At 47.0% G+C, this 23518-nt stretch overlaps 1 protein-coding gene across 1 annotated transcript in view; it reads left to right on the top strand.

The window, feature by feature from the left end:
* CCDC180 (coiled-coil domain containing 180) overlaps window positions 1-23283 on the top strand; it is a 63768-nt gene extending 40485 nt beyond the window's left edge. Inside the window, 13 exon segments of the mRNA XM_055302237.1 lie at window positions 1091-1210; window positions 2853-3025; window positions 3308-3559; window positions 5406-5430; window positions 5433-5488; window positions 12635-12701; window positions 13518-13659; window positions 16864-17024; window positions 17571-17708; window positions 18213-18324; window positions 20962-21067; window positions 21847-21982; window positions 23152-23283. Coding sequence (XP_055158212.1) covers window positions 1091-1210; window positions 2853-3025; window positions 3308-3559; window positions 5406-5430; window positions 5433-5488; window positions 12635-12701; window positions 13518-13659; window positions 16864-17024; window positions 17571-17708; window positions 18213-18324; window positions 20962-21067; window positions 21847-21982; window positions 23152-23283 — 1620 coding nt within the window.
* Window positions 23284-23518: the final 235 nt, after the last annotated feature.

The raw sequence follows: 23518 nt of genomic DNA, 5'->3' as shown, positions 1-23518 counted from the left end.
ACATCCCCCGGGCAGCATGAAGAAACCAGATTAATCTGAAGTAACCCCTTCAACAGACCCTCTAGGGACCGCTCTGCCTCTCCAGAGCAGAAACATTCGCTCTTCCACATTTCCTCACTTCTCCATCCGCCTCATTGTCCTCTCTGGTGGTGTGAGGGTGTTGGACAGGGTGCCTGTGGCTTGCACAGCCACCTGGCCAGGTCAGGGGAGCATGAGCTTGGGTGGGCAGGCACTTGTGTGTTGATGGAAGCAACTGGTTGAATATTTCTGAAAAGCATTGATTGGGAGATGAAAATGATGCATCAGATGCCAGGGACAGGTGTGGTCATGATTATGTGCTCCGTGGCCTGTGAAGAGGGCCTCCTGGCTGCTGTGTGCAGAAAGGCAGGAAGGAACAGAGGAGAGAGGCAGGGAGACTGAGGCAGAGAGAATGGTGGCCTGGCTAAGGTACCAGGAGAGACACCTTCTGGTTCCAGCGTTGAGTAGCAAATAAATGGTTAGGACTCAGAGTGCACTGGAAATGAAGGAAGCAGAAGAGGCCAAGGAACGCCCTGGCCTGGGTCATCTATGTAGGTCAGTTAAAGATTCAGGGGACCATGAATGAGGACTTCTGAGTGATGTGTGAGATGCACAGTGAAGGTGAACATCCTTACAGGTGCTTCCTGGCATACCTCGGGGCACGGTCTGTGGGATTGCTGCTACAGGGGGATGTGTATGTGACCTTGTTAGGTCACCTTCCAGAAAGGCTGTGGTCATTTCACTTCTACACAGCCTGGCCATCTTGGGCCAAACATTTCCTTCTAAGAGTTTCAGAGCTAGAAGAGACCCCAGAGAGTATTCTGGGCCCCCACTCTATGGATGAGGAAACTGAGTTGAGCAATCTAAGTGATTTGCCCAGAATGAACCCATAAAACCAGGACTAGAACTCTTGATGCCCCATCAGTAAAAGATTCCCTGCCCCAGTGCAGCTGCCCAAGAGAGCCAGCCAGCATTCCCTGCTCTCCCAGATCCAAAGAACCAAGAGGCTGACAGTTCAGATGGAGACAATTGGCCCTCCTGCAACCTGCTTTCTGTGGCTTTCTTCCCCTAGATGGTGACCACAGAAGACATCCTTGGCTTCGTCCAGACTTGGAAGGAAAGACTTGGCCAGAGGATTCAGTACCTCAATTGCAGGCTAGACACAGTGTCCGTGACTCAAGTGGTCTTTACCGTAAGGCACAGACAGTAAAGAAAGGGGTTGGGCAGTGGGGAAGGGTGGGTGAGCTGTCTGGTCCAGGCTCCTAGGAGACCAGCAGGGCTCAGCAGAGCCTAAGGGAAGAGGAGGCTCCCAGGCTTCTGCTGGACACCAGGCCAGAGATGCCTTGGGAAGACTATAGGCTCTCCCTTCAGATCAGGGTTCAAATCCCAGATAGTTCACTTCCCTGCCTTGGTCTCCTCAGAGACCCCTCACCTCTTGACACCATCTCCTCATGTCCACCAGGACCTTCAGCTTACCCCACCCACTGGTTCTCAGGCAACCTTACCTTTCAGCCTCTTCCTTCCTACCCACATCTAAGAGCAACCACTGGCTTCTCCCCACCTGACCCCCACTGCCCCTTCTTGCCCACTTGGTGCCCTTTTTCTCTCACTTCCCCTCATGATCCATTCCCTGAGCTGAAACCAGACCTGACACTGAAGAAAGTTGGTCTGACTGTGTCACTCTTCTGTCCTCAGGGTAAAATCCAGACCCTTGGACTGGGCCTTCATAGCAGGCTCCTCAGTCTGCCCTCCATGGCCTCTTCATTTCTCGCCCTCACTCCCACCCCAAAGACATTATTTTCCCCTGGGCTTTCTCTCAGACCAGACAGTTAGACCAGACCAGACAGTGAGATCTCCATTTTAAGGGCTGTCTCTCTAGACTGTGTGGCCTAAACGGGCAGAGCTTGTGTCAACCTCACCTCACATTCAGCCTCTCACTCCAGGCTTTGAATGCCAGAGGCACTCGATTAAATTCCAGGGGGGAGTGTGGGCATAAGTGGATACCCACATATACAAATGTGGGCATAAGTGGACACCCCTCCAGTTCTGCTCTGGCTACCCTCTCACTGCCATGTTTTGAACCAGCTCTCCCTTCTACGGAGAAGCTCTTCATACCGTATCACCAATACTAAGCCTCCATCATGCCACTAGCAGTGCACCCTTCAAGACAGAACTCAGGAGTCCATCTGGGGTCCTTCCCTGTTACAGTCCATTACTGAGCCTGGGCTCAAATAAAATAAGGAATAGCCTAACTAAGCACTCATTGTGGGCCACCACCCCTACCCTTTCTCGAAGGTCCAACTTGTAGGGGGTGTTACCACTTACTTGTGCACACTTTCATTCACTCATCCCTTTCAAGAACAGTGCCTAGGCATATCTACAGGCTGGCCTCGTAGGTCTATGGCCCTCAGTTTCATGGAAGACTCTGGAACTTCTTCACAAAATGTTTTGACCAAACATTTATTTGTAGAGTTCATATTAAATGCTTGCTCTCTGACCAGACTTTAAGCCCCGTAAAGGCAAGGGTCACATGTTAACTCCCTACACTGTGTCCCAGGACCCAGGCAGAGCCTTGCAGAAAGCAGGTACTTGGGAAACATTTCGAAAGCCAACATGCACGCATAGATGAATGCATGCATGCATGAATGAATGACCATCTAAAGTTATGACCATTGCCATTTTTTTAGAAGAAAAATAGAAGCTCAAAGAATCAGGCAGCTGGCTTCCAGCTGCAGGACCTGGGTGAAGTAGTACTCGGACATGAACCCAACGTGCCTGTATCCATAGCACCTAGGCGGGGCTCATACACTCAGACCCTTCTCTTGGACCTGCAGGACAATATCATGACTGACCTGGAGGTGGAGAGTGACATCCTGGTATCTTCAGAAGCCCTTGAAGAGGAGGCCAAGTTAGACTTGGTCACCCCCGAGTCCTTTGCCCAGCCGAGCCACATGGGGAAGCCCATGATTGAAGACCCAGCTGTGGAAGTGGTCAAGAAGATCCTGCAGTGAGTGGCCATGGGGTGTACAACAGGGCCCTGCCACCAAACCTCATGGCCCAGAGTCTCCAGGGACCATCTGTGGGCTCCCACATATGAGGTTCCCACCCCTGACAGCCTGTGACTTCATATAAGGGCCTCTCCTCTTGAGCCTCAGTTTCTCCCTCGGAAATAGGGGTCATAATAAGACAGGTACACATGATATTGTGGGCTGAGATGTTACCCAGTGCCTGACTTGAGCTGTCCTCATGGTCACTGGGGAAAAGCTCATGTTCTTTCCTTTGGTTTCAGGTTTCCTGACACAAAATGCTCAAACCAGCAGTGTGACAAAGACCGGTCCCAGACAGGTAGAGGCTAATAGGCCTGTGGGTGTCAGGGCACCGATGGTGGGGAAGCCAGTATTGCCACCTGGTCCATCTTCACCAGGTCCTCTCTTCTTTTCCTTGGGTCCTCATCAATCAAAGGCTTGAAGCGACACCAGAATCGAGGAGAACATGCAGTGAGAAAAGCCCTGTCCAGTGCCAGTGCCACTTCAGCAGGAAGGTAGGGATGCTGGACTGCCCAGGATCTCCCCTTCCAGGTGCATTCCCCAACCCCCTAGGCATAGGCCAGAGGCCACCCTGTTGCTTCACCAGACTCTCCTCAGAATGCAATGCCTGTGCTCACAGCTCTGAGACCCTAAGGGACCCAGTGAGCGGTTGGCTCTGAAGTTCTGTGTTCATTCCTGCTGAGTGCCACAGCTTACATAGGCTCCCACCTTGAGAACCCATCTGAGTGTTCAGTGGTTTTCCATGAGTACAGTGGGCAGATCCCAGCCCTCTGCCCATACCCATCATCCTGGTAAAAAATAAAAATAAAAAAAAATAAAGAGGGATATTGGAGATGGCTTGTTGGAGGAATCCGAGACTTCTGCATCCTGGCCATGTACTCTGCCCACTATGCCCCCATCAGGGTCGTCAGACTCATGGTCCAGTGCAGGTGGGGCCCCACTGTCCCCCAATGCTGATGTTATAGAAGGCGAGTAACAGAGCCAGTGGCTGAACTGACTTCTGGGTTCTCTGTGGGAACCATTAATGTGGTTTAATTCCTGGTTTTGAGGAAGTAGCAGTGAGGAATCTCCTGCTTTGCATACCTCCCAGAGGTCCTCTTGAGGACGAATGCCATCTGCAATGTGGAAATAAACCTAAGACCAACCGGATGAGAAAAGCAAAGGCTATTTATTCGGAGCTTGGTACATACAGCAAGGGGGTCAACCATCATCATTTAGGTTTTAGTAGAGACTCAAAAGCAGGCAAGGGAGACTGGTGGAGAAAGGGAGGGCTTTAGGTGTGCTTTTATTGGAGGCTGTTGATGTAGGGAAGCTAGAAGCAGGCTAGCTAGCAGCAGGCATTCAGTGTGATTATTTACAGCTGCAAATCTGGCTTTCTCTGGTTGGTCCTAGGTTAGAAGCAGGGACAAAATTTAGGGAAGCTGTCAGTTAGTAATCAAGTCTCAACCATTTGGAGCTGATTGTCACAGGAGTTATTGCTTAGCACTTTGGATTGCCACGAGAGAGAACAACATGGCTTCCGGCAAGCCTGACCTACATCAGGCTGACTTCCTGAAGTGTTCACTGTAGACAAGGAGCTGGTTTCCCAGGCAGGTTGCTGCAGGTTCTGGGTCAGAGTTCTGTACTTAGGTACAGTCCAGCTATTATCCGTTCATATATTCAGTCTCTCAGTGGTTACAAAATGAAGTCCATGTTGCTGGGGCTGTCTGGTGTTATATGGGACATGCTGACACCAAAAATTACTCGCTGCTTCCATGAAATTCAAGGTTAACTGGATATATTGTATTTTTTTTTAAGATTTTATTTATTTATTCATGAGAGACACACACACACAGAGGCAGAGACACAGACAGAGGGAAAAGCAGGCTCCCTGCAGGGAACCCAATGTGGGACTTGGTCCTGGGACTCCAGGATCACACCCTGGGCCAAAGGCAGGTGCTTAACCGCTGAGCCAGCTGGGTGTCCCTGGACGTATTGTATTTTTATTTAAAAAGCACTTCCACCTGTTTTTCTTTGGGTCCTCACCACAGGGAAGCAAGGACACATATCTTTGGGCCTTCGTTACCCCCCCTCAGGGGCCTTAGGTCGGTTTTAGCCATAAGAACTTCACCCCCCACACACCACCCCCCACCCCCCCCTCCCACCCCCCCCCCCCCCCCCCCCTAAGGTTGTCTCCACAGCTGTGAGGGAGTAGAGAAGTATTTTGAAGGAGTCAGCCTCAGACTCAGGAGTCACAGTGTCACACAAGCAGACCCAGAGCCCCAGCCACGTAGGTGGGGCTCCCGCAGACCGGCCTGCCTACGCCAGCCTCCAGAGCGCTGACTCCCCTGTGTCTCACAGCTTCACGCGGTACTCCAAGCCGCCCAACCGCGCACGGACAGAAAGTACCAGGTGCTGGGGGAGAAGCCACCACCTCCCGCTGAGTAAGTGCCAACTCCATTTTAACCCATTGTCTCAGTCAGGGGGTGGCTCACCTTGACACAACTGAGGGAAACCAAGAAAGGGGGGGGCTGGGCAGAGCACAAGAGGTAGGTGAGGGGACAGGAAGGGGTCAAGGTCAGTGTGTCTCATCCCAAGAGACATTTTCACCAAAATTTTACATCCTCCAAGCTAAGGTTTTTGGGGTAGCAGAGTAACATACCCCTTTCAAGTCTGAGGTTAGTTTGTGGGGTTTAAAAATTTTTTTTTCTAATGCCTCACCTTCCCCATTCCTCTTTTCCTTTATTTTAATTTCACTGATTTTTTTTTAAGATTTTATTTATGTATTCATGAGAGACACACACAGAGAGAAAGGCAGAGACACAGGCAGAGGGAGAAGCAGGCTCCACTCAGGGAGCCTGACTTGGGACTCAATCCCCGGTCTGCAGGATCAGGCCCTGGGCTGAAGGCGGTGCTAAACCGCTGGGCCACCCAGGCTGCCCAATTTCACTGATTAAAACAAACACTGTTCCATGTCATATGGCTACCCTTCAAGCAAACAAGCAGGATTTCAACTTTAGAAAATTAGGAGCACTCAGAGAAAGTCAAGATCTACAGTGGACATGGACACACACGTACCCCTTGAACAGGGAACTCACCATCTTAACACCCCTACTTATTAGTCTTTTTGCCCCACTGGTCTTATCTTTGGGGTTTTGTGAACTTTGCAAAAAAAAAAAAAAGGGTGGCTTTCACTTCATGTGGCCCAGAAGTTGGGTCCTAGGTCATCAGCTAGATGCTCCCTTATCCCCCCCACCAAAAAAAAGACATTCTATATCATTAAAAACCTTGACTCTCTCTCAGTTGTGTATGGTTCTGTCATCTTATCACTTGTGTATATTCACGTAACCATCAGCACTATCCAGAAACAGAACTGTACCATCACCACAACTGTTCTGTCCCTCTCACTATCCCTTTATAGCCATACCCACCCTCTCCCTCACCATCCCTAACCGTGAGCAACCACTAATCTGTGTTCCATCCTTATTATTTTGTCACTTCAAGAGCGTCATATGAAGGGTCTTACATACTGTATGACCTTCTCAGAGTGGCTTTTTGCACTCAACATAAAGGCCCTTTGAGATCCACCCAAGTGGTCACATGTATCAATAGTTCATCCCTTTATATTGCTAAATAGTTAGCCACCATATGGATACACCACAGTATTTTAGTGGTAAAAAAAAAAAAATCACAGGCTAACCAGAAAATGTAATAAATAAATCGAGCACTTATGAAATCTTTCTCTCTCTTTTTAAAGATTTTATTTATTTATTCATGAGAGACTCAGAGAGAGACAGAGACATAGGCAGAGGGAGAAGCAGGCCTGTGGGGAGCCTGATGTGGGACTCGATCCCAGGACCCCAGGATCATGACCTGAGCCGAAGGCAGATTCTCAACCATTGAGTCATCCAGGCATCCCACATTTATGAAATCTCTGAAAGGGAAGAGACTTTCCTGGCCCTAGCACAGTGGTGAATTGGTCAGAAAATGGAATCAGACTGATGATGTTTTTACCCCCATACTGGGACTCTGGTTAAGTCCCAAGCCTTCATCTTCCTTGTGTACTGCGGATAGAAGAGAATCCTCCCCTTGAAGCTGTGAAGAGGAGCCAGTGTGTCACCCATAGGCCTCCTTTGAGTATACAGGATCATCACCCCAAGAAGCGCTAGATGAAACCGCAAAGAAAAAGATGGAAAATTTTGTCAAATAAATTTTTAAACCCTTTTGAGGTAAAATGCAATTAAAAATTAGACAGCAACCAGCCAAGACACAGTAGTGGGAAATAAGGCCAACAAAGGACAAATTGGCTCTTCTCCCTGCTCCTTTGACCCAGCAAATTGCTAAGGAAATTTCCAGCACTCAGTAGGGTAAGGGGAGAATTGGAAGAGATCACATGCAAGGAGAAAATAAAATTAGGAATAAACATGTGGAGAAGACACTAATTCTCTCTAGAATGCAAACAAATGTAAAGGGAACAAATCCATTTTATATTTTGCCTGAGATTTAGCAATATGTAAATAGACTTTAGAAGAAGTTCTCAGTTTATTAAGGGAGGGTATGGATGGTCCCTCCCAGGCACACCTGTGCAAGGTGTTAAGGGAAAAATTGTTCTGATACTTGTTAAAATAGTAAGGCTTTGTGCAGGAGTGTTGCAATAGATGTCAAGACTATTCCAATAGGGGAGAGATAGGGCTCAACTCAGAACACAGTAAGGGCAAGAGAAGATTTCTAACCAATGTGCAGAGCAAGGGGTCAGTGGATGGGAGTCTTGCTAAGCCTGCTTGGTAGGATTCTTGGTACAGGCAGGCCATGGTGATCAGATATCAAAGGTGATCAGATATCAGGGTAGGGGGTTGTTCATAAACTGGCTTACTTGCTGGGACACCTCCATGGCTCAGTGGTTGAACATCTGCCTTTGACTCAGGTTGTGATCCCGGGGTCCTGGGATCAAGTCCCACATCAGGCTCCCCGCGGGGAGTCTGCTTCTCTCTCTACCTATGTCTCTGCCTCCCTCTCTGTGTCTCTCATGAATAAATAAATGAAATCTTTAAAAAATAAACTAAACTAACTTACTTGCTAACATAGGACCCAGCAGGGATGCCCAAGGATGAGGCCTAGTCGAGAAGGAGGCTCAGGAGAGCTTGTCTAAAGTTTGGTCAAGCAGAGAGTCATGGTCAGTCCCTCCTCTTATTCAAGGAAAGAAGATTCATTCTTCTTGTCTTTGGACAGTATCAGTTCATTTCTCATTCATTCAGCTTTCGTTTGCTAAAGACCAGGTGAACCATGTGTTGAGACTTGGTGGTAGGGTAGCCAGCCAAGATTTCTAGATGTTGGGCCTGAGGCATCCTGAGTGGCCCACACAGGAGCAGCTTCAGGCATTACAGTTGTCCATCATCCAGCATCAGCTTGTTGGACTTTGTTATATTTTGGAGGGAAAGCCAGCCTTTACATGACAGAAAGTCCCAATAAGGATCCAGGCATCAAGTTCTCAGAGGCATCAAGTCAGGAGGGTGGGAGAGAATTTGGAAACATTAATGTGAGGAGTTGTAGCCACGAATTGAAGAAAACTAGAAGAATTGAGAGGTTGGTGAGAACTGAAAAAATGTGCCAGACGGCAAGATCCCAGTCCAGTTTACAGGCAGGTAACAAAATCTCAAAGACAGTGAACAGTACAAGAATTTTCTACCCCACAAGACTGTGCTATAGTTTTCCACTGAGGCATAAAACTTCTTTCACTCCTTTTTCTGATGCTTGCCTACAAAAGAAACCTGATCTCTTCAGATTCGATCTGATTATTAATGTAGGTGTAGGGAGAAGGGTAATTGACCACATAGATTTTTTTAAGTTTGTGTTGCTGGAACTCTTCATTAAAGAATTTCAGATGAGACTTCAAAAAAAAATTAAGCTCATACAAATCAAAACCACAATGAGATACCACCTCACACCAGTGAGAATGGTGAAAATTAACAAGACAGGAAACAACAAATGTTGGAGAGGATGTGGAGAAAGGGGAACCCTCTTGCACTGTTGGTGGGAATGTGAACTGGTGCAGCCACTCTGGAAAACTGTGTGGAGGTTCCTCAAAGAGTTAAAATAGACCTGCCCTATGACCCAGCAATTGCACTACTGGGGATTTACCCCAAAGATGCAGATGCAGTGAAACGCCAGGACACCTGCACCCCGATGTTTCTAGCAGCAATGTCCACAATAGCCCAATTGTGGAAGGAGCCTCGGTGTCCATCGAAAGATGAATGGATAAAGAAGATGTGGTCTATGTATACAATGGAATATTCCTCAGCCATTAGACACGACGAATACCCACCATGTGCTTCAACGTGGATGGAACTGGAGGGTATTATGCTGAGTGAAATAAGTCAATCAGAGAAGGACAAACATTATACGGTCTCATTCATTTGAGGAATATAAAAAATAATGAAAGGGAATAAAGAGGAAAGGAGAGAAAATGAGTGGGAAATATCAGAGAGAATGACAGGACATGAGAGACTCCTAAATCCAGGAAATGAACAAAGGGTGGTGGAATGGGAGGTGGGCGGAGGTTTTGAGTGACTGGGTGACAGGCACTGAGGGAGGCACTTGATGGGATGAGCACTGGGTGATATGCTGTATGTTGGCAAATCAAACTCCAATAAAAAAATATACAAAAATGGGCAACCCTGGTGGCCCAGTGGTTTAGCACCGCCTTCAGTCCTGGGGACTCAGGATCAAGTACCCCGTTGGGCTCCCTGCATGGAGCCTGCTTCTCCCTCTGCCTGTGTCTCTGCCTCTGTGTGTGTGTGTGTCTCTCTCTCATGAAAATAAATAAATAAAATCTTTAAAAAATATATACAAAGAAAAGTAAAAACAAATAATAAAATAAATAAAATTTAAGTTCAATTTAATTAACATATAGTATATTATTAGTTTCAGGGGTAGAGTTCAGTGATTCATCAGTTGCATATAACACGCAGTGCTCATCACATCATGTACCCTCCTAATGCCCATCACTTAGTTACCCCTTCCTCTTACCCATGTCCCCTCATGCAACTCAGTTTGTTTCTTATTAGTTGAGTGTCTTATGTGTTTGTCTCCCTCCCTGTTTTTGTTTTATTTTATTTTTCCTTCTCTTCCTCTATGTTCATCCATTTTGTTTCCTAAATGCTACATATGAGTGAAATCATATGAATTTTATATTCCTCTGACATTTCGCTTAGCATAATACCCTCTAGTTCCATCCACACCATCTCAAATAGCAAGATTTCATTCTTTTTGATAGCTGAGTAATATTCCATTGCATGCATATGTGTGTGTGTGTGTGTGTGTATATCACATCTTCTTTACCCATTCATAAAGTTAGACTTTTAAAATCCTCTTGAGGCTAGGAAATGAGGCCAGATTTCACCCGTAAACCCTCTAGATTTAGGTGAAACCTCTCTTTTTGAGGCCCCCACAATATCCTAAGGTTCCTGGGCTTGCCAGGAAGGGGCCTTCCTTACTCACCTATAAGGCTAGGAACCCTGTAAACCAGGTACAGGCTGGTTTTCCCAAGAGGGCTTTGTAAGCGTTGGGTCCATAAAGACCTTAGCTCCTTAAAATTGTCTGGTCATATCTGATTCTATGTGTCCTTCTCCATATGACATTCCAGTCAAAGCCTTGGTTATATATCAGCATTACCAGTTATGTCCCATTATAAGAAGGATGATTGTTACTGAACTCATGTGAATAGATTTATTGCCATGAAAAGAGGTATACTCGACAAGTTTTCAAATCCTGGGGTGCATACAAGTAGCTAAAACACTCAACCTGTTTCCAATTAGTCCTTTTTCCTTTTCAATCTCAGGTATTTGTTTTTAGGGTCCTCTGAGAACCCCAGGGGGGACGGGAATCCCAAAGTCCAAGGTATTGTGGGAGCTGAGGGCAGGAAGTGGGAATGGAGGGGTCTTGCAAGGTGGACAGAGGTGGCACTTGCAGGGGCATATTGAACCAGGTACCAGGAAACCGAAGGGGAGATGGAGGTGGTAAGAGGAGGAGTTCAAGGAGCAGAGGTGAGGTGAAGGCAGAGGGCTTAGATGGGCCAGTCTGGGGAGATGTGAAGTTTCCCAGAGAAGCCAGTGAGATTCCACATTATTCTTAGTAAATTCATGCCAGTGGCATGAATCACACAATGAAATACTGTTTGGGAAAGGATGGTGAAAACATATGAAGGAGCCTGCCTAACACTTGGCCAAGAACAGTTTTTGTCATGGCCAACAGCAAATGATCTTTCCAGAAAGCAGTTTGGGAAGATAGTAAAGGTTATGCCTTTATGTGCAACTCCTTAGGTGTCTCTCCCAAGGAAACCATCCTATCAAGAAGAGAAAACTTGCACAGAAAGATACACCGTGGAATACTCTTTATCCCAGTTAAAAATGGGAAACCCTAAGAGTTCAAAAATAGGATATTGTAAACCATGCTGCTTCCATACTTGATGGTGTTACACAGGCATTTAAAAAGATATCTTAATGTGGGGGAACACTTAACAAGTGAACAGAATGTGAAATACACGTGAACCTAATTCCAAATTGATTTTAAAAGCAGCAGAAGTAAATATGATAAAATGTTGGCCTTTTTATCCTTTGTTCTTCAGTATATTACTAATTTTCTTTAATTATAATGAATGAATTCTCAAATGAAACATCAAGTGACCTATACACATTTATTTTAGAAATTGGCCAACGATGTACGTGAACAACAGTTGCTGAATCACTTAACAGAAACTGAAAAATCAAGTGTCCTACAGCTACATGTGGTTCTCAGACACCTCTCCCTTGTTTCACTCCAACTATAGAGAAGGTTGACCTAACTGGACAAGAATATCCAATGGGTCTATGCAAATTTGTTTAACAAAGCCGCAGTGTGTGCACAGTCAGCCTCAAGGCCAGAAGTGGCAGAAGGAGGATGTTTGGTCCTATAGGAAGTCTTGCTCGTTTAATTAATAATTATAAGAAATTGTTCTTTCAACCAATACTGACGTACTGACAAGTGCAGACATTGTAGTGGGGTGGGGGCGGGGGTTTCTTGGTGAGCAAAAATAGACACAACAGTCTGTGTCCAGGTGGACTTTACCATTTTTCTGGGAGAGAGAGAGGTTAATCAGCCAGTCACACAAATCAATCCCAAATCCCCCTGTGGGGAGTGTTATAGGGCTAAGGACCACTCTGAGAGCATGGGAATAGGATGGTCAGGAATTGCCACCAAACTGGGATCTGAGGAAGAGCAGTAGCAAATATGACCAATAGGAAAGTTAACAGTGTTCTCTGGGGAGGCATTGGTGTATGCAAAGGTCCTTGGGCAGGAGCACATAGCTAGCTATAAGAAGTGATGAGGCCAAAAGAGAATAGACTCTTGGAAGAGGCCAAACCCAGCTTGTCACAACAAGAGGCATTAAACTAGGCAAATAGGAATAGCAGGTGAGAGAACCTGGGCATCGTATGAACCGTCCAATTCTAGGTAGGCTGCTGAGCACTCAGAATGTTCTATCCATTTGGTTTAGTCCACACCATTTGGTAAGATTAGACAAGGCTTCTCAGGGATCTGTCTTTTGTGTGTTGCAGGGATTTTAAAGGGATCATCCTGACCCTCCTCTGGGAGAGCAATGAGCATCTGCTAAACGTTGTGGAGGTGAGGGCTGCTACCCACAGGCCTCTGTCTGTCTCTTGGCCGGCTGCTGGCCACACATCCCCAGCTGCCTCTGCTTCTTGTGTTCTGCTGATAATGGCCTTGTGGGTGAAACTGAGGAAAGGGGATTTCAGCTCCCACAACCACAGCTACCCAGCTTCTGTCACCTAATGTGTTTTCCTTGAAATTAAACCTCATTCATTCATTTACCATGTATTGAGCCACCAGACATTTCCTGGATACTGTGTGTCAGATATTGGGTGGGCCAAGCGGAACAAGCCCAGTTTCTGTCCCTGGGAGGCCAGCACCCTGCAGATGGGCAACAGACATGGTGGTACCACAGGGAGATGGGTGGGGCTGCTGGAGCAGGCATCCGGGGGGGCCTTCAGTGGGAGCTACCCAGGACCCAGTTCCAGCACAACCCACATAGGGGTGTCTGTGCATGTTCCTGTCAGCCTCTCACTGGGCTGCAAATTCTGTAGGACAGGGGCTCTGGATCTTCCATATTTGTGGCTTGGTCTAGTACCCAGCATGGTACTTCATAGAAAGCTTCATGGAAACCTCTCAACCTGGTCATTGAAATAAGATTCCGTTTGGGTCTTGAAGGACAAATAAAGTTTTGCCATTTGGTCTCTTATGCCTTGCATACTGGGATAATGACAGCAGAGTAAAGGGCGGCTGGGTAGGAAGTGTCACAGGTGGAGGTGACATGAGGAGAAAGGGTTAGGTGGTATAGAGAACAGGGTGGAGGTTGGAGAAGCATGGGCCAGAGCCTCCTGGTGAAGGTCCTCGCCCATACATCGTCAACCTCTCTTGCAGGACTTTTACCGCAGAGAGAAGCGCTCAGTCACCAGGCCTGACTGCATGTATGAAAACTTTGACCAGTGCGCAGAGAACATTTGCAAGAAGATCCTGGAGTACCACGCCCAGACAGAGGAGTACCATAACTCCTGCCTCATAGGTGAGTGCAGGAGGCAGGTGGGCAGGCAGGTCAAGGGTGTGACCTGTGCCACCCACTGAGCAGAGCCTGAGCCTCACAGCCTGGAGGACGCCTCCCTGACCTGGAGGTCACCGGCGGGGGGACGCCCAGGAGCTCCCCTGTGAAAAGCTAGCATCTTAGAATGAGGTAAAAACATTGATCGGATTTAACTGGAAAAAACAACATTGAAAAAAAATCACCGTTCTTGAGAAATCTGGTGGTTCATATCACTAAGAATGTTTTGTTCATTGCACAGATGATTTTGACAGTTCTATTGAGATACATACCATTACAATTTGCCCACGTAAAGTGTACAATTCAATGGATTTTAGTATATTCACAGAGTTGGGCAACCATCACTGCTCTCAGTTTTAAAACCCTGTCCCATGGGATCCCTGGGTGGCTCAGCGGTTTAGCGCCTGCCTTCAGCCCAGGGTGTGATCTTGGAGTCCCGGGATCGAGTCCCACATGGGGCTCCCCGCAGGGAGCCTGCTTCTCCCTCTGCCTGTGTCTCTGCTTCTCTCTCTGTGTCTCTCATGAATAAATAAATAAAATCTTAAAAACAACAACAACAAAAAAAACCCTGTCCCTTCATCACTGCCTCAGCCCTAAGCATCACTCAGCTACTCCCTCTTTAGATTTTCCTATTGTGGGCTTGCAAATGAATGGAACATACCATGTGGTCTTCTTTCATTTTGCATAATGTTTTCAAAGTTCATCCATTTCATTGCAGGTGTCAGAATGTCATTCCTTTTTTATGGCTGATTCTTTTTCTATTGTGTGCATGTACTGCAATTTTTTTTATCCATTCATTGGTAGACATCTGGCTGCTTTGCCCTTTGGCTACTGTGAATAACGTTGCCACAAACATTCACACACACGTTTTGTGTGGACATACGTCTCGGCTGTCTGACTAGGAGTGGGATTACTGGGGCATGTGGTAACTCTGTATTTGACCGTTTGAAGAAAACTTTCCACAGGTATTTGTTAAGAGCCTACTGTATGGCAAGCCTGTACTGGGCTCTAATGACCCTGATAAACACAGCCTCTTGGAGAAGAGGGACATGAACACAGGCAGATAGACTACATTGTGCCATTCACATTTATTCTAACAACATTAAAGAAGCTGTGAAAATACCCGGTGCCTACCTTTGCTCATTTCTCCATGTTCCTCTGCATCTTTGTCTATAGCCGTGTATGTTGTATACAATTGTAAGTCCTAATTGTTCCTGCCTCTAAGGCCTGCTGTCTTGGTTGAGGAGCAGCATGGGTAGAAGAGGAAGAGGATTAGGGGACAGCCAGACCTAGGGTCAAGACCCAGCACTGCTGTCTCCCTGCCTTATGACCTCGACCCAGTCCCTCACCTCAGTTTCCTTGTCTGTACACTGGAGATTAAGACAGCACTCACATGCAGGGCTTTTCTGAGGATTAAGCTGGCTGCAGAGACCTGTCACATCCAGGGAAGATCATCCATGGTGGCTGTCACTGTAGAGCGACTGGAATTCAAAGTACTGCAGCATTTTGTTTCTCTAGCTCAGAATTTCCCCACGTGAACTCTGGGATCCCATCCTCTATGACCTTCCTCAAAAGAAAGCATCTGTAGGAAGCCAGTGGGAGTCCAGTATCCTGACCAACTCTCCCAATGAAAACATTTAAAAGTATTGAATATAACATTTTTGTGATAAAGTCTTTTAAATGTATTGATGAACTACCCATAAAGCAAGAAATATAACAAGGCCCTCAGACTGAGTGAAAATAGAAACTCCAGGAGAGAAATTGTACAGTAACACATTGCCTGAAGGCCTTTGCTGACTCCCAGGTGAATTTGAGCTTTGTTTCTATGGCCTCCAGGGCCTTGGGAACAGGAGACAAAGCCCCAGACCACCCAAGTTGGAAAGTCTGGAAGGACAAAGCCACAGAAAACTGCCCCACCCCCCTCACAGGGCAACTGCTGCAGAGTAGGGTGAATGAGACAGAAACCAAGTCCCCATTTCCACTCCCACACCACTGCCACCACCAGTGACCAGAAGGAATTTTTTTTTCAAGATTTTATTTGTTTATTCATAAGAGACACACAGAGAGAGGGAGAGACACAGGCAGAGGGAGAAGCAGGATCCCTGAGGGGATCCTGATGTGGGACTCCATCCCAGGACCCTGGGATCATGCCCGGAGCCAAAGGCAGATGCTCAACCACTGAGCCACCCAAGTGCCCCAAAAGAAATGGTCTTATTAAAAACTCTGCTATCAGGTAAAGCAGAAGGAAAACTCCAACAAGAATCCATAACTGTAAAGCAGCCTCTGTGCCTGAGTTCGACTTTGTTTTTGTGGATCATCCAAAAGACTTCTAGCTGATAATTTAGCTTAAAATGATTTTTTAGTTAGTTGTCCCCAGATGCTTATCTGGTAGAGACACTACAAACACTCTCTAGGAAAAAAAAAAAAAAAAACTCGCCTTCAATTCAGACCTCTAAGGATTCTCACAAATCAAATGCCCAGAATAAGAGCTCCCAGTAAAACACACACGCGCGCGCGCGCGCACACACACACACACACGTAAAGGGCCCCTTGAGCATGAGGCAGAAGAATGAGATCAGTAGAGACTTCGGATTGAACATATCAGACACAGAATATAAAATCATGTCTTTATTCGAATTAATTAGAAAAGGATACTGGAAGCACAAGTAAGAAGGGACTAAGTAGATAGGAAAGAAAACCACATAGAACTTCTGTATTGGAAGAATAAATAGTTGAGATTTTTAAATTATGAATGGCTTTACTATCAAAGAAAATATCCAAAATTCAACAGAGAAAAATAAAGAGATGACAATCTGGGTGAGGCGTAAAGGGATATTGATGAAAAGGTAGGTCTAACATAGAGCTGCCTAGGGTTCTGGAGGGACAGAAGGGGCCTAGAGTTGAGGCAGTCTTTGAAGGACAACTCCTCAAGACTTGCTGCGCTTTTCTTCAACTGTAGAGTGTTGAAGAAAAGTCCTTTGAATTTGTTTAATCCAGTGTTTTCTATACTGCTCTGACCACATGACCCCTTCTGATGAGATAGTTATTGCCATGTTGTAAATCAAGTCTTTCTCTTAGGGTCACTGCTTTGGGATTTTGTGGGAGTGATTCCTTCAGAACCTTGGTTTTGCTCTGTCCCTTCCCCTGGTCCCCCACCTCCAATTACTATAGAATTGCGGGCCCAGATGAGGAGATTTGAGGAGCTACTGCCCCAAGTGTGCTGGCTGGTAATGGAGAACTTCAAGGAACACCACTGGAAAAGATTCTGCGCCTCTGCCAATGAGATCCGAAGACAGTTCTGGGATTATCAGGAGAAGCTGGAAAAAAGGAAGGTGGGAGCCCCAGGACCGATCCTTCCTCTCTGGGACCAAGAGCCCTGGGAGCTCAGAAATGGAGGTGGGGCATAGGCAGAACTGGCTTGGCTGGGGTTGTTGGATGGGGGGCTGATGGGCACGGAACATTGGAGAAATGCCTTCTTCATAGAAGGTGTTCAATAAACTTCTTTTTAGATTTACTGGGTGGGTCTGATGTTTCTTTGGGAGTGTGATCCTTGACATGAACAACAATGGTCTTACTGGTCCTTGGTGGCATGGGACATGGATGCCATTGATTTTATTGGACTAAGGACCTAGTTTTACTAAAGCAACTAACTGCTCAGTTCTCCCAGTCCCTAGCCCTCAGTGTCAGCTCCAGCCATGGCCCTATCTTACCTTCTCTGCCTCTTCTCTGCTCATCCATGGCCGTTCATACACCCAGGTCAGGGCACACATCATTCTGGCCATGGCCATGATTATTAGCAGAGGACATGGGCCAATGACATTTTGGTCCTGACCTAAAGACCAAGTCAAAGTCCCCACTAATTTATGGATTGTTTGAAGGATGAAAATGCCCACAAGCTCCATCAAAATCTCGGACATCCTGCACATTTCCAAGAAATGGAGTCTCTGTGTCAAGTGGAAGAGAAAAGGCAGGACGATTTAGACACTGTGATTATGACAACCAGGGAGAAGCTTGAGGTCAGTGGTGCCATCAATTCCCAGGTCTGGGTGCTGAGGGCTGTACTACCCCCAGGGAGATTCCCTTGGCTGACAGTCCAGCAATAGCACTGAGCATGGCCCCTAGCTGGCACCCTGGTGGAAGGGGGGGCATGAAAGCCCACAGGTCTTAGAGGGTTGGCTGCTTACTACTGGCTGGCTTAGTGAGAATCTTTGATTTCTAAATTAATTAACTACAAAATTACTAATGGGAATCTTTTTTTTTTTTTTTTGAGATCCATGTCTATTTATTACTCTTCAGTGAATTGTTTGTTTGTGGCCATTGTTGAATCATTTCCTATCTTCAAGCCCAGTCAGCTCTTGGGAGAGGCCTCTTGGCTGAGGACCAGATGCCACATACCTTGGACATAACTGACACATGGCTTTAGTCTTGTCTCACCTGCTGGCTCCCCAAGTCCTCCCTCAGCCTGCCGTGAGAGGCAAGCTCCTCTCCCTGCAACACCAGATTCCCCATGTTTCACTCAGGAATTCACCAGGAAATATGGCCGGTTTTTCATAGCCAGCTTGGCCACCTTTGCCGAGAAGTTCTTGCTGCAGTTGGATGAAGTGGTCACCATCGATGATGTCCGGGTTGCAAGTAAGTGGTACTACTGGCCTTGTGCCTGAGGCCCAGGGGGTTGGTGAATGGAGGGTGATGGGCTGGGGGCATTTGCTTTTCCCCAGTTCCACCAGAATGAAAACAGATTCTCCACTGAGAGGACTGATGAATTTTTGTTTCATTAAAAGTAAGTTTTTTTTTTAAATTAAAAAAGCAAACACCTCTCCCTCCAAAAGAAGAGGAAGTAGAAGAAGAAGACGAAGAAGAAGAAGAAGAAGAAGAAGAAGAAGAAGAAGAAGAAGAAGAAGAAGAAGAAGAAGAAAACACTCAACGGGTCAAAGATTATATGTAAAAAATGTAAAAAAATAAAACCCTAATAGTAAATATTTTCATAATCTTGGGGTAGGGATAGCTTTCCTAAGTACGAGATGAGAGCCAGAAGTCATTAAAGAAATGGCAGGCACTCCTCTCTGGCCAAAATAAAAACAAAGAAAAATGTTGAAAAATTGAAAGACACACCACAAGCTGAACAGATATTCTTAATAAGCCATAGGTCAGAAAAAGACCTAACATCCCTGTGGCATAGGTTAAATTTGTAAAAAGAGCCAAAGGACAAACATGTGCAGTTCAGGAGAGAAGCAATTCGTACAGCCAGTAAGTATAAAGGATGCTTGACCTTGACGGTGAGGATGAATCATGAGAACAAAGACATCTATTAAGATATCATTTTCACCCACAGCCTGGCAAGGTTTTCAAATTTAGTGACAACCAGCCCTGGTGAGGATGTCAGAAAGCCCAAGCACCACAGAGACTGTTGGAGAAGCACATGTCAGTATCGCTGTGTCAGAGAAGCCTCTGTCAGTACCTGTCACAACTGGGAGCGTGTATACCTTTGACCTGGCAGTTCTAACCCCAGGAATTTATGCGACAGAAATAGTTACATAATTTTTCAAGCATACCTTTTCAAGTATATTCACCACAGCACTGTTTGAGATTGCAGAGAATTGGAAATGACACTAACATCCACGTATAGAGGATTGGGTCAGTAAATTATGGTCCAATGTATGAGTACGTATGATGCAGCTGTCAAAGTGGGTGCAGTGGGTCTCCACATGCCAATGTGGAAAGTTGGGGGGGATACTGTTATGGGAAAAACAAGTTGATAATTGGTATTTACCTATGATAGCATTTTTTTAAAAAATTGCATATGTGATATAAACATGTGCACTCACATATATATAAAGGAATCTGTGTGAGACACAGAGACAGAGAGACATAGAGAGTGAGAGAGACAGAGCCTGAGGGACGGGTACAGGACTGCTGACAGTGATCAGCTCTGGTGGGTGGAACCGTGAGAGACTCCTAAAATTGTTTATTCCCCGCCCCCCCCATTAGGTGATGTTTAAATTTTTCATCATGTCTGTATTACTTTTACAACTATATAAAGATTTGAATCATATATTAAATGTTATCCATTTATCACTTAGTAATTAAAATATTTTTTATTTTTAAAAGTTTTTTATTACAAGGACAATAAGAATTTTTTTATAATAAAACTAAAAATATCAGTTTCAAAGGAGGTGAAGAGCACAGTCCTTCTACCCACGACTAAGTGCCCTTAACATTTGTTGTCCATCCTTCCAGTCCTTTCCTTTGGGGCACAGGCCGGAGTGTGTCTGCCTGTGTGTGTGTGTGTTGGGGGGTGTTACTGGGTGTGTGCTCTCTTATAACTTAATTCACCCTCAGGTGACGTTGGCCAAGCCAGTCAGTCACCTCCTTGAGCGATTTCTCTTGCTGTGTGTTGTAATTTATTAGTTACTCCCCTGCTGTCGAACGTTGGGCCATTTCCTGTTTTTCACTCCATCCTTGTGCTGAAGGGAACATCTGCATCCTTAGATCTCTATCTGGGGCAATAGGTTCCTAGAAGTGGACTTTTTTGGGTCAAAATGCATACGCATTTTGAGGTATCAAGCATTTTCTGGAGGTCTTTTGTTGAGGAAGCAGCACCTGCTAAGGCACTAGCGATGAGGCCCAAGAGGGAAGGCACTCTTGATACCTTGGAAGGAACCACAGAGCTGGGGGGCCCCCCTGGAGCAGCCCCAGAGAAACCTCTCTTGCTGTAAGTCAGGCTTCCCAGCCGAACAGCATGGCCCTGCCCTCCACGGCAGGCAGATCAGGGCTGCTGCTGTCTGCTGGCTTGCACACCCACCACTGGCGCAGCCCCCTTGGGAAAACACAACAAAGGACAGTCAGCGGGCCAGACATCAGAAGGACAACAAGTATATGTTTGCCCCAGGGGTAGTTCTTAGTTCAGAACCCATTTGAGATAGTATAAACCAAAGAATCTTATCTGGAGGCTCATGGAAGCTGCACGAAGGTCAGAGCATCGTGCTCTGTGCTTTGGAGCGCAGAAGAGCACTGAAACCGTACCCCCCATCCATCAGCCAGACCCTCTGCCCGCTGCCACTGGCCGCCCCCCTGCCTCCACCCCAGGCTCACAGATTTGGTGCTTTCAGCTTTTCTGTGGGGCCAGGCTCTGCGTCCCACTGGAGACTCCAAGTGGGGAAGAGAGGAACAAACAAGCCCTCATCCCTCCAGACGTAAGGTCAGGGGGAAATCCCCTTGATCTCAGCCTGTGCGTGAGGCCATGGTCATAACCTGTCTTTTGCCTGCTAGAGATGGAGTCCCCCAAACAGAAGACATCAATCCTCATACGGAGGAAACTCGCTAGGCTTTCCCTGAAGGAAGAAAGTGAGAAGCCCCTGATTGAACGGGGGAGCAGGTAAGAGCCAAGAGCATTGAGGAATACCACCCACGGCTGTGTTTGCTGGAGCACAGTGCAGTGGACTGGTTAGGGGCACCTGGAAGCCTTAGAAAGGCACTATGTTCTAAGCCTCAGTTTCCTTACCTGTGAAATGGGCACGTCAGCCTACCTTCCATTGTATTATTATAAAGAGAAAGTTTAAGGAGATTGCCTTTAGAGTGCCCCTGGCACATAGTAAGAGCTCAGCAGCTATTAGTTCCCTTTATAAGAACCCACAAAGGGGCCTGCAAAGAAAGGGAGGCCCCTCCCAATGTGGGGCACACTCTCGAGTCGCTCATAGCACTGTGAGTCACCGTGCGTGAGCTGCCACAGTGCTGCACAGTTTGTTGCCTGTGCCCCAAGAATGTGGCTCTAGGAGAAGTCAGGCAGTGATTTGCCCAGCACAGTAGGAAAAATAGGCCAGGAAAAATGGGTCTGCCACCCGGCTGGCCCCCTCCTGAGGAGACAGGCCTGGAAAAGGGAGACAGCCAGAGCTGTGGCAGGCCTCCCCTCCCCCTCCATGCAGAACCCAGACCCTCTACATGCACTGGACTTAAACAGTGTGAAAGTACGAGAAAGAACTTAAAGAAGCTTAACGTTAAGTACTCAATAGGGTTTTCCTTTTAATGAAGATGTTTCAAACATGATCTTTAAAAAAAAAAAAGATATGCTAAACATTCCCACCAGGATTGGAGGGTACACTGTGAACCATGAGGATGACAAGCCCATCAGGCTTTTACATACATGTTTATTTGTAGGAAGTGGCCAGGAATCAAACCCACCGATGTCACCATCCAATATAAGATTCTTCTCCGGAAAACATCATCCATCACCACCACCAAAACAACCCTGGGCCACCTGGCAGCTGTGGAAGCCCGAGATGCCGTCTACCTGGTGAGCTGACAGACAGAGCAGGGCGTGCATGTCCCGGGGAGCACAGGGTGGCTCAGCGTGGCTTCCTTGGGAAGAAAGGAGTGTCCCATCACAGGGTGCCCTGATGTCTGGCCCATGGAGCAGATGACCCTTGGCAGGGTGCCCCAGGGCACAGTGCCAATGCTCAAGACAGTTAATGTTCTCAGACCCAAGGATGGGGTCTGTGGGTAATGTCCAGTCTCAGTGAGAGTGTGGGTCTGATGGCTTGGGCCCCAGTGCTGAGGGAACCCTACCAAGGGACACCATACCCAGATTGGGGGGTAAAGGAGGACCTTCTGGAGGAGTAGTTGAGTCAGAGTGAGGGGGCACAGTAGGAAGAGGCACAGTGGCCATGGGAGCAATGGGTGGCAGTGGGTGGAAGAGGCGGCAGTTACTAAGCACCTGCTGTAGCTTCTTTCCTCAACACGAGGTATCTTGTTGACTCCTCACAAGTATCCCACGAGGAAGGTAGATGTGTCCTCATTATTGGTGAGGACACTGAGGCTTACAGGAGTGTGTCCCCCTCATGCCACTCTGAAGTAGCAAAGGCAAGATTTGAATCCAGTGCCTATTAGACACCCATGGGGCCTGCCTGAAGAAGAGGCTCTGCCCAGATGCCACCTGTGGGACCTTTGGTTCTGGTGCCCAGAGAGGAACATTGTCCTGCCTGCAGACAAGATAGGCTGGTCCCTGTACTTGGAGAGCCCAGGCCCTGCCCTGGCCACCACGCCAAGCCCAGGGGAGAGTGGACAACTCTGGTGAGTTCAGTGAAGGTTCAAGATGTAGAGGGATCAGCCTTACAAGGGAAGCTGAGACCCTTGAGCTCCAAGGAGGCTGCAGTGCAGGATGGCAGTTAGGAACAAGTGCAATCCAAAGTCAGGGAAGTGGATCCTAGTTCCCGCTTAGACTCTTTCTAGCTGGGTGGCCCCAGGCAAGGTTTTGAGCCTCAGTTTCCCCATCTCTAAAATGAAGAAAACAACTGGACCTGCCTGATGGGTGGTTGGCACATTACCTGTGAGATGATTTGAGGAACTCTTGCCAGTGCCTGGAGTAGATTAAAAGCTACTTGCCAGCGGCTTACAGCATTCCTTTAGGGTAGAGAGTCCAGAATTCCCTTCTCATCTGGCCTCCTCCTGCTGCCTTGCTCCCAGAAATATTTAGCACTATTTGAAGAGGAGCTGAAGAAGATCCAGGATGACAACATGTCACAGGTGAAGGTGGCTCAGTGCTGGAAGGACAGCTGGAAGCGTTCCGTGCATACCATCCAGAGCCTGTACTTGTGACACCCTCAACCCTCCCCATGTAAAGGCTTATTTTTTATAGATTCCTTCTCTCTCCATCTGTCCATCTGTTCATCCATCCATCCATCCATCCATCCATCCATCCATCCCTGCTCTATACCCAGCACTGTGCTTCATCAGTGACCAGGACATGGTGTGGTCCATGCCCATGTGGAGATCATTTCCACTGAGGAGGACAGAGGTGAAAGGGGAGTTCCACATGATTAGCAGGGATGGT

The sequence above is a fragment of the Nyctereutes procyonoides genome, unplaced genomic scaffold, assembly GCF_905146905.1.
Source record: "Nyctereutes procyonoides isolate TBG_1078 unplaced genomic scaffold, NYPRO_anot_genome, whole genome shotgun sequence".
NCBI classification, from domain to species: Eukaryota; Metazoa; Chordata; class Mammalia; order Carnivora; family Canidae; genus Nyctereutes; species Nyctereutes procyonoides.
This window is presented reverse-complemented; position numbering and strand designations above follow the sequence as displayed.